Below are 12,267 nucleotides of genomic sequence, written 5' to 3' on the forward strand. Positions count from 1 at the left end.
GTTCAAAAAACTTCGATCATTTTTTATTTGTTTAAAATGTTAAGTTCGTTGGGTTTTATTGAACTGAAAAGCATGATTGGGGTTTGAATGGTTTGAAAACATCTTACTAGTTATTTTCCTGTTATTTGATTTCCATAGAATTGAATAAAATGTAACTTAATTGAATTTTTTTTAGATAAAAGTAAAATTCATTGGTCTTTTTTGAACATAGAAAACATAATTGATTTTTTTTAACGATTTGGAAACTTCATTGGACTCTTTTTTCAAAAAGTAAATAAACTTTTGATTAAGCTTCCATCGGATAAATCCTTTTATTTAGAAATATATAGAGAAAATGAAGAAATCTAAAACTAGCACAATAAAAAAATACACACACAAAAAAAAGAAAAAGAAAAAATACCGCTTTAATCAATAAATCGAAAATATCCTTTAAATAAACGAAATAATATCTTTAATTACTTTTATGAGGTTTTCGTAAAATTTTATGATTAATTGCCAATTTGCCAAATTCTATTCCAGTTCATATTAAAACTTTTTAATTAAAATTAAAATATGTATATAAATTACTTCTTTCCATGTGATTATAGTACTTGTTTATGTTTGTCAACTTTGATAAATACGCAGATCTAGCGCGCTGCCTTTGAAAAGGTCTAGGACCAAGGCATTATATAAACATACAACTCTTCACAATATCTGCACGCTCAAAATAAGACAATGGCATCTCTTGCACAATCACCAACCACCACCACCACCACCGGTGGACGGTGCTTCTCCTCCTCCTCCACGTACTCTTCTTCCTTCTCTTTCAAATCATCTCAAGTTCCCATAGCACGAATCACGAACCATCGCCATGCAGTTTCATGCAAAGGCGCCCTAGATGATGATGACCATCACCATGAAAACTCCGGCAAATTTGATAGGAGAAACGTCTTATTAGGTCTCGGAGGTCTTTACGGCGCCGCCGCCACTTTTGGGTCAAACTCATTGGCGTATGCAGCTCCGATTATGGCACCGGACCTCACAAAATGTGGTCCGGCTGACTTACCCCAAGGGGCTGTACCTACAAACTGTTGCCCTCCATACACTACAAAGATTCTCGATTTCAAACTTCCACCACCATCAACCACCTTCCGAGTCCGTCCGGCAGCTCATTTGGCTAATAAAGATTACATAGCCAAGTTCAATAAAGCCATCGAGCTCATGAAAGCTCTCCCAGATGACGATCCTCGTAGTTTCAAGCAACAAGCTGCTGTTCATTGTGCGTATTGCGATGGGGCATACGATCAAGTCGGTTTCCCTGATCTCGAGCTTCAAGTCCATGGCTCATGGTTGTTCTTACCTTTCCACCGCTATTACTTATACTTCTTCGAGAAAATTTGTGGCAAATTAATCGATGATCCAAATTTCGCAATCCCCTTTTGGAACTGGGATGCACCTGATGGCATGAAGATCCCTGATATTTACACGAATAAGAAATCTCCGTTGTACGATGCTCTTCGTGATGCGAAGCATCAACCACCGTCTTTGATTGATCTTGACTACAATGGTGACGATGAAAATCTTAGCCGATCGAAACAAACCTCCACAAATCTCACAATTATGTACAGACAAATGGTGTCTAGTTCCAAGACTGCTAGTCTTTTCATGGGTAGTCCTTATCGTGCTGGTGATGAGGCTAGCCCTGGCGGTGGCTCGCTCGAGGGCATACCACATGGCCCAGTTCATATCTGGACCGGAGATAGGAACCAACAAAATGGTGAAGACATGGGTAACTTTTATTCTGCAGCCAGAGACCCTATTTTCTATGCACATCATGCGAATATCGACAGAATGTGGTCAGTTTGGAAGACTCTAGGAGGAAGAAGGAATGATTTTACAGATAAAGACTGGCTTGATTCTTCGTTCTTGTTCTACGATGAGAACGCTGAAATGGTTCGAGTCAAGGTGAGGGATTGTCTCGACTCCAAGAAGCTTGGGTACGTTTATCAAGATGTAGATATACCATGGCTAAAAAGCAAACCCGAACCACGTCTGAAAAGGGCTTTGAGCAAGATTAAGAAGCTCGCTGTAGCTCGAGCCGATGAACACATACCCTTTGCAAAAGATGTTTTTCCGGCGAGTCTTGATAAGGTGATCAAAGTGCTGGTTCCAAGGCCGAAGAAATCCAGGAGCAAGAAACAGAAAGAGGATGAAGAAGAAATTTTGGTGATAGAAGGAATTGAAGTGAAGAGAGATGAGTTTGCGAAGTTTGATGTGTTTGTGAACGATGAAGATGACGGGATGAGGGCCACGGCAGATAAGACGGAGTTCGCCGGAAGTTTTGTTAATGTCCCTCATAAGCATAAGCATGGGAAGAATGTGAAGACAAGATTGAGGTTAGGAATAAGTGAGCTTTTGGAGGATCTGGGAGCTGAAGATGATGACAACGTGTTGGTGACATTGGTGCCGAAAAACAAAGGTGGTGAAGTTTCCATTAAAGGGATTAAAATCGAGCATGAGGATTGATAAAAATAACTTTTCATTTTCTGGAAAAATAAAAAACTATGATTATGAGTTATTTCGGTAAATATGTTGTCGCTTGGTTAATGTATCATCAATAAAAATAAATTTCGAAATCAAAGTTGGATTTGAACCCCACAATTATGGGTGCAAACGAGTCAAGCTACTCGTGAGCTACTCGAGATCGAATCATTAAAAGCTCGACTTGAAATCGATTTTAAACGAGCCCGAGCCGAGCTCGAGCTTAATATTAGGCTTGTTTATTAAACGAGCTCGAGCCTCTGTTACTTGGCTCGATTAGGCTCGCGAGCCTAAACGAGCCTACATATATATAATACAAAATTATTGTTATTTTTGTATATATTAAAATAAATAAAAATTTAATAAATACCATTTTAGGAAATTAGAGTATATCATATACGAGCTGAACCCAAACCGAGCTCGAGCTTGTACAATTCTTAACGAACCGATCTCGAGCTCTAGCCTATAAATAGTTAAATGAGCCGAGCCTGAGCCTGGTTAGGCTCGAGCTCGGCTCGGCTCATTTGCAGCCCTACCCACAATCCACAAATCTCATTTTTGGCTGATTTAAATGAAATTTATTTAGGTTACAAGGACTGCTAACAGTACTTTTAGCAGTTATCCTTTTTTGTCGTGAACATTTTTTTTTCTAATCTAAATCTTAGCATTTTATAGGAAGGGTAACAATTTTAACATTTTATTTATTTTTTTTTTTAAATTAATTAAACTATATCTTTTTAAAACACAAACTATTAATATTAAATAAATTTTATTTTTTTAAACCACAAACAATTAATATCAAATAAATTTTATTTTTTAAAACACAAACATTTCATATTAAATTAAAAAAGTTACACTACAAGAAATAATCTCTTTAGCGAAGACCTCTATAGCAACGACGTTAGCCTTTACGACGACATCAGATAATGCCGCCGCTAAAGGTTATTGTCGTCACTAAAGGGCTTCCACCGTCGATCCTCTTGTGCCACGCGCCATTTGATCATGACTGTACGCTGCTATACTGATCTATCGGTTAGGGTTTCATCTCGTGGGAGGTAATAACGGCGACACCAATTGCGACCACATGTCGTCGCTATTGATGACAATCCGCGTGAGTGTCATCGTGATCGTTCGATTAATTTTGGATTGTACGACTAATAACCACGACATAATGATGCGTGTTTTTCCTCCAACTTGTCGCCGCAATTGCCTCGGTGTCGCCACTAAAGGTAACGCCCTTTTGACACCCCCCTCGTCCCAGACGACACAGTCCCTGCGTTGTCTCCTCCTTCTCGTAAAACTCCGACGATTAACGTTCTCTGGTGCGATTTTCCGGCGTAGTACACCAACACAAACCACCACTAACCATAGATTGCTTCTAGGCCTTCATTTTTTGATGATTTCCGGCGTTTTCCAATGATTTCTGGCAAATTCTGAGTTCGGCGACAATAATCCTCCGGAACGTGTGTTTTCTCTTCCCTTCTCTCTTTCTCTTGTTTTCTTACCAATATTTAACCCTAATTTCTTTATTTTGGTGCTTTTAAGGTAATCTTCGGTGATACCACTACCACAACACCACCGTTGTCACTACTAGCTTCAATTTCCGGTGACTGGTCGTATTTTCCGGCGATAACATGTTCTTTTTTTCTTTTTTCTGTTCTTAATGTATATGAAATGTATGTTAAATGTATATATATTTTGGATTGTGAAATGTGTATATTTTGGTATGTGAGATCTATATGAAATATATGTAAAAATGTATATGTCTGAATATGTATGAAAACATGTATTTGTATATGTATGTATGAAAAAGTGTATGTGAAAATGTGTGTATAAGTGTATTTCTAGGTGAAATGAATGTATATGTGTATACATATGAAAAAATGTATGTGAAAATATATATATATATATATATATATATATATATATATATATATATATATATATATATATATATATATATATGAAATGTAAGCATTTTTATGTGAAAATATTGGTGTTTGTATGTGAAATGTATATATGTATTTCTATATGAAATGTATTTGTATGTATGAAAAAAATATGTGAAAAAATATGTATAAGTGCATTTGTATGTGTGTATATTATATGTTATGATAGAATATGTGTATATTGTATGTATATATGTGTATAATATATGTTATGATAGGATGTTATAATTGAAAAAAAAAGTATGTTATAATTTACAATGTCTTTTTAAAGTATTATACTATAATAAAAAAACAGATTAATTAAGATAATATAAATAAAAATAAATATGAAAGGTATAATGTTATACTAGAAAAATAAAGACAAAATAAGTTGATATTAACAAACAAAATATGGAAAAAAATGATATAAATAACAAATATATCATCCTTTAAAGTACAATGCTATAATAAAAAATTAAATTGATTAAGAAGCTAAATCTACTAAGTTATAAATTTAGTCATAATAGAAAAATAAAAACAAAAATAAGTTGATATTCAAAAAATAAATATAGAAAAAAAATGATATACATAACAAATATATACTATCGTTTAAAGTATAGTGCTATAATAAAAAATAAAAATGAAAAATTAAGATACTAAATCTACTAAGTTATAATTTAGTCATAATAGGAAAAATAAAAACACAAATAAGTTGATATTAAAAATCAAAAAATGGAAAAAAAAAAGATGATATAAATAACAAATATATACTATCGTTTAAAGTACAATGGTATAAAAATATAAAAATGAAAATTAAGACGCTAAATCTACTAAATTTTAATTTAGTCATAATAGAAAATTAAAAACAAAAATAAGTTGATATTAAAAATCAAAATATGGAAAAAAAAAAAAGATGATATAAATAACAAATATATACTATCGTTTAAAGTATAATGCTATAATAAAAAATAAAAATGAAAATTAATATGCTAAATCTACTAAATTATAATTTAATAACTAGACTATTTAAAGTACAATGCTATAATAAAAAGGTATGTTTGTGTAGTTTAAGTCTCTTCTTGTTAAATCATCGAAAGCCTAGAAATACCTACCTGAAATTGATTTAGAAAGTAATTTCGGGTTGTCCCCATTTTGGGACTGCTTTTTGAATACCTTACCTCATTTAGAATGCGAATGTGTATTACATGATTGATTGTTTAAGAAATATTCGATTGTTATATTCTCTTTTCTCCTCGGGTATATAATTTTATATATACTTAGGAGCTAAGGGGAAATGTTGTCGAATTTTTCTTAAACGGTCAATCATGTAATACACATTTGCATATGATGTAAGATATTCAAAAAGTAGGTTTAGAAGCCTACCATTGTGAATAAACTTCTGTTTCTGGCTTTCTATTCCATCTGATTGAGCAGTTACTTTGTCCTTATAAATATTCAATCCTAATTTAAGTTCTTGTAGAGTAAACACTAAAACCTAAATTATGTTTCAGTTGCAACATGTCTATTGATAAAACCTGGACTACTATTGAAAACTGTGCCTCTACCTTGTTCCAACAAGGGCTCGAATCTTTTCTAGAGAGGTCCAAACCACACGTCGATAACAAAGGTCAAATCAGATGTCCGTGTAACAAATGTAATGTCAATAAATTTATACTACTAGCCATAATGAAGTTCGATATACTTCAACATGGTTTTAGTCCACATTATACCAACCGCGACGAAGGGAACCCATATATAGATGGTAGCGGTGTCGATGATGGATTTCAAAAGTTGTTAAAGGAAGTCCAATTAAAATTATATCCTGGATGTTCGTTTTGAGTTGTTGCAAACTGCATTTCCTCAAGGAAATAAGGTCCCCCCGTCACATTATGAAGCAAAAAAGACACTTAAAAAGATTGGTTTGGGTTATGAGTCAATACACGTATGTAAAAACGACTACTTTCTTTTCTGAAAGAACACAAGTTGTTGCAAAATTGTCCAATTTGTAATGAGAGTCTGTGGGTTGATGAAAATACAAAGGGTAAGAATGTGGCTCATAAGGTGTTACAATACTTTCTCGTGACCCCCAGACTACCAAGTTTGTACTGTTGTAGACACACAACTAAAGATATGACTTGGCATAGTACGGGACGATCCAAAGATGGTACGATGCTTCATCCCATTGATGGTACTTTATGGAAAAAGTTTGATATGAAGTATCCTAACTTCTCGAGGGAAACTCGAAACATACGCTTACGGCTTGCTGCTAATGGTTTTAATCCATTTGTAACATGTGTAATCCTCATAGCACGTGGTCCGTTATACTCACCACTTACAATCTTCCACCATGGCTATGCATGAAAAATTCCTCCTTCATGTTGACCTTATTGATTCCCGGCCCCAAAGCACCCAGGCAAGACTTGTATGTATTCCTTAGGCCGTTGGTGGATGATTTGAAGCAATTATGGAGTTTTGGCATACATACTAAAGACGCAGCGAATACAGTCTTCAATATAAAAGCAATGTTGTTATGGATAATAAATGACTTTCCAGCTCGTAGTAGTTTATCCGGTTGGATCGGACAAGGGTACAAAGCTTGTCCGACTTGCAACGAAGACACTCCGTCATATTGAGTATCAAATAAAGTCGTATATGTTGGTCATCGTCGGTTCTTAGATGCTGACCATCCATGGAGAAAAAGTTTGTACTATCACGGCGAACACGAGACAAATGGCCCTCCAAGACAGTTTAATTAGGAAGAAATACAAGTGCAACACGCTCGTCTATTGTTTCGTCCATCGGGTAAAGTAGCTGTTTGTGACAACCCGCTATTTTCAAGTCTGTAAAAGTCAAACAAAGTCATCAAAAGTCAAAACTTGTTAAATAAAAGTCAAACTTGTTAATTTATTTATTTATTAGATGCTTATCAAAAGTTCTGATGTAACTAAACAATTTAATTAATAAGTGTTGCAAAATGATGCTCCAAATGCGAGGACCGAAAACCCTCACAGAAGTCAAAACCCTCGGACCGAAAATGAGTTCTCAGCCGCAAACTACCTTTGGACCGCAAACCTTCGCATGATGCCCCATTCTCGGCCGAAAATTGTTTTCTCGGATAGAGTTCTTGACCGAAAACCGCTCAAATTCTATCCATTGGCATGAGATTCTAGGTATGGAGACCGAAATCAACAATTCATTCTTACACTTGTTGGCTGAAAACACACTTTTTTCCTCTCAAGAACACAACTGAAAAACACCTCCCTTTTCTCTCAACTATCATCCGGAAACACCTTCCAATCTTCATATCTTGGACCGAAAACACCACCATCTCCTTGTTTACACCAATAACATCAAGAACACTTCACATCACCAAGTAACCGAAAACCCCCAGGTAACCGAAAACTCCTATTTTCGGTTGATCCTAACACTTTTTATAAGTGTTTCTTACATAATCCTAGTGTTATTTATCACTTAGATTGTTAACTTGTTAACTCTAGTTTTGTATCAGGTATAATTATTATTTAGGATACAACTTCTCGCACGGGTACTAAACTAGAAGATCCTTACTAATACACCGTATCCTCACTTGGACACTCGCATAAGATGAGTTCATACCCTATGTTTTACCATTTTTAAATGCTTTTAGGGGGGGGGGGGGATACCAGCAAAACACAAAGTAGGTGTGTTAACTAAGTACATACGATTACAAATCATTTTAAGATATTTAATGCTTTTATAAACTTATCAAACCATTTTAAACTGTTTTTTTCAACCTCTTAAAATTACTGCTTTATCAAACTATATTTACACACACACACAGACATATATATATATATATATATATATATATATATATATATATATATATATATATATATATTTCTTTGTTTGGTTGTTGGCTTAGGATAGAAATGCTTGCCCGATTGTCCTTATTAGTTAAAATGCTAAAGTCAATACTCAGAAGCATGTTACGAAGAGAAGTCAAAACACAAGTATAATCAGCATCCATAACACATATGTCGTTATCCCGTAAGATGTGGTCTAAAATACAATTAACTATATAGATAATAAGAAAAAAAAATATGATTATGACTCTATTTGGTTTGGTATGTATAAACTAGTTTATAAATTAATTTATTTTTTAAATTTATTGTAATTTAATGTTTTATAATAATACAAAAATAATTTATAAACTGATTTATAAATAGCATTTTAATATAAGCTAGTTGAAATAATTTATTGATAAATTAAACTTAAAATTTAAAATGTTAACTTTTAATTATCACCTAAAAGACAACTTAAAAGTATCAATGAAATGAGAAAGACGTCGATTGAAGACAAAATAATAATAAATAAATAAATAAAAGCATCTGGGATTTCATAAAATTTAATACGCTCTTTTAATAACATCAAGCTGCTCATATAAAATTGGAAAATGTTATTAAAGTACATGAAAGGTTATCGGTAGTGGGTAAGGCGTGCAACGAACGTGGATGCATATGTTTACACATTGCAATTTTTGTGTTTAGTATAATTTTATATAATTACTTTATACCAAATCATGACATAGTGGTATCTATCAAATTTAGTTATTAAGTAAATTCCATGAATTGTCTATGTGGTTTGGCGGTTTGGTTTAATCGGTGTAGTTGGTCGGTGTAGTTGGTCTCTAAGGATTTTTTTTTAAATTCAGATTATTCTTATATTTTGCTTTTGTTTCGAATTTAGGTATTGTTTGTTTTTTGTCTGTAGATTTGCATTTTCTCTTCTATCTGCGTCGTGTAGACCACGCGCATATAATATTAGCCTTCGCAGACTGTTTGTTTTTTTGAAAACCGCAGACCAAATATTGTCTGCACGGCCTCTTCTTGACGCAGATGTAGACCGGAGTCTTCTAACATCTTCAGACATATTTTAGCCTAAATATATATATATATATATATATATATATATATATATATATATATATATATATATATATATATATATATATATATATATATACTTTTTTTAAGTTTTTTTTTTTAATTTATATTTTTTCCAACTTTATTAATGATAAACAATTTGAAAAAAAAATTACAAAACTTAAAAAAAAAACGTTCGACGATACAAACGTGATATTTTTGACAAATTTATAAATAAAGATTTATTACAATAATAATCGTTGAAGTTGTTTATATAAATATGAAAAAAATCATAATATATTTTTATATTTTTTTGCCAAATTTTGTAAAATATTATTTAATACAGTATCGTTAATTTTTCAAGAAAATATTTATGGTACGTTTTTAATGGATTTAATTGAAAAAATCGAAGTTTATTTTCATCCATTTATGTATCAAATTCTTTGATCACTAATTATAATGTTTAGTTATAATTTTGCAACCAAAGTTGTTGGTTTTTATAAAATATATATGTTAATTCATACCATTTTTATTTTTATTTTTTATACAATAATATATAAAAGTTGATCTAGATTCGTTAATTATTTATAACAAAGTCATAAAAATATTAGAAAATCACTTTGAAGTTTAAAAAAATCAGTTTATTTTAATAGCCCGCAGATGTTAAAAAAACAAAAAATCTTCTTTTTTCAGACTGCAGACGTTTGGTCCACCTCTTCTACTGCAGATGTCTACAAATGTGGTCTGCAGACTGCCTACATTTTACTTTAGAAAAAAACAAACATCACCTTAGTCTCTATCATACATAAAATGATATTTATATCCTTTTATTTATTTATTATTATTAGATTAAATAAATAAATAAATAAATAACACATGTAGGTCCTACCCCTCCATCCCTACCTTTTCCTAGATATATCTTCATTCTTCTCTAAAAAAACCCTAAACATAGAACACATCCAAATCTGTCACTATCGGCAGGAAACTTTACTAAAATCATCATCGATCTCCTACCATGTACCACTATCTTTATACTCCGTCGGAAGCCTCTTTTCACTATGGACCACCAAATCCACACTCTATAGTCATGTTTAACCATCGACCGTTGATATCCGATACACCTTTCTTTTATGCCAGAAACTTCTCTAGAGCCACCATCGAGCGTCGATCTACACTTTAACGCCACCATCAATTGTCACCCATCGACATCTGACACCACCATTCTTCTGTCGGAAACCTCTCTAAAGCTACCACTAAGCGTTAATTTTCACACCACCGAGCACCGATATTTGCTCCAAACAAAGATTGCACTCTACTCCATCAGAAACCTCTCTAAATCCTTTATGAAATGACGATATTTCTTTGAAACAACTGCTGGAACATTCGTTGGAAGTGTTGAAACCACCATCGAGCTTCAAATTGAGAGAAACATGTTGGGTTTCAAATGTCATATGCTTTCTAGGTCGATTTATGTATCATTGGTTGTATGGGTTCATCATGAAAGGGTTGGGGTTTCAAACATTTCGATTTTGATTTCTAATTTCTAGGTTTCATTTTTTTTGTTTCATCTTATTTATGCTTCATGTTTTAACGTCTTATTGCTTATTTATGATCATATTTTAAAATAACAGTGGAATAGAATGAGACTAATGAATTAGATATCTTTGGATTTATGGTCTTTGTTTTGCAATTTGTTATTGGATTTATGGCTATGGTTATACATCTAGTTTGGATCTAATTTATGCTTCGTGTCTAAGGTTCGTATTGAGTGGTGGTGATCACTATATGTTAGTGGCAATGGTGGCCAGAGGTGTTTTTGGTGACTGAACATAAGAAAGGAGACGGGTGGGGTGGGGTGAGTCATGTTAATTTGTTTATTGATTAAATTAATTATAAATAGTTAACAAAATAATTAAACACGAAAATAGGTGAGGGCAAAGTAGTATGCTAGTATTTTTACGTTGGTAGAGACCAAAGATGCAAAAAAGCCTACTCTAAGGAATATCAAAATTAAAAAAAAATTAAATACCAAAATGCAAATTATACAAAACCATCGAGACTATTTGTGTAATTGATACTTATTTATATTATCTTGTTCCCTTGATCTAATATTTATTTTAATATTAATAACTCTTTCTAAAAGATGTTAAACTCACAATATATTAGTTTGTCTTTTACCTTATAAAAGTTATGCCTTTTATTTTAGACCATCATCTAAAATATAAGGAGTGTTTTCAGGCCGGTTCAACGATATAATGGGCCCAAGACGAAAAGAATAAATGAGTTTTTAAAGTTGAAAACAGACAAACCATTATAAAATTTACTATTAGTATTAAAAAACATAAATATGACCACAACATTATAAAAACAACTAATTTAAAGAAAAATATTTTTTCCTATCATTTATAAGTTGATCTCTCTCTCTCTCTCTATATATATATATATATATATATATATATATATATATATATATATACACTAAAATTTTTTGCTCCTTAAAGACATAGACCTTGGACGACCGTCCGGGTTGCCCACCGTCTGGACTGACCTGGGTGTTTTGTCCGACATAAGGTTTTTGAAAAAAAAACATGTAAAAAATTGAAATCAGAATTAGAATATGTTATGCCTAATGTCTCTAGATAACACATAGAAATGCGATTTTTTTTGTGAGTGTGTAGATTCATGACATAAATTGGAAAGGAAATAATGTAATACGATTAAAATATTATATTATTAATTTTTATAATTTATTATTATTTTTAACAAAAATGATAAAAATTCACTTAATTAAAAGTTCACTTATTAAACTCTTATTAGCGCAAACTTGTGCTCTGTTAGGTTCAGAATGTGTTGCATCTTGGGCTCGATATTTAGTTCATTTAATCTCCGGTATGGGTCTGTCCATCCGTGAGTTA

General features: G+C 32.4%; 1 protein-coding gene across 1 annotated transcript; it reads left to right on the forward strand.

Moving 5' to 3' along the window:
- Positions 1-675: 675 nt before the first annotated feature.
- Positions 676-2,620, forward strand: LOC145102058 (polyphenol oxidase, chloroplastic-like). Its single transcript, XM_079039391.1, has one exon. The coding sequence runs from the start codon at positions 715-717 to the stop codon at positions 2,503-2,505; it is 1,791 nt and encodes a 596-aa protein (XP_078895517.1). The 5' UTR covers positions 676-714; the 3' UTR covers positions 2,506-2,620.
- The last annotated feature ends 9,647 nt before the right edge of the window (positions 2,621-12,267 follow it).

This window comes from Lactuca serriola, chromosome 4 (assembly GCF_051521515.1).
Source record: "Lactuca serriola cultivar US96UC23 chromosome 4, Lser_US96UC23_V15, whole genome shotgun sequence".
In the NCBI taxonomy this organism is placed as follows: Eukaryota; Viridiplantae; Streptophyta; class Magnoliopsida; order Asterales; family Asteraceae; genus Lactuca; species Lactuca serriola.

Excerpts from the sequence above, each read along its gene's own strand:
- LOC145102058 (XM_079039391.1), top strand. The coding sequence starts at position 715 with ATGGCATCTCTTGCACAATCACCAACCACCACCACCACCACCGGTGGA.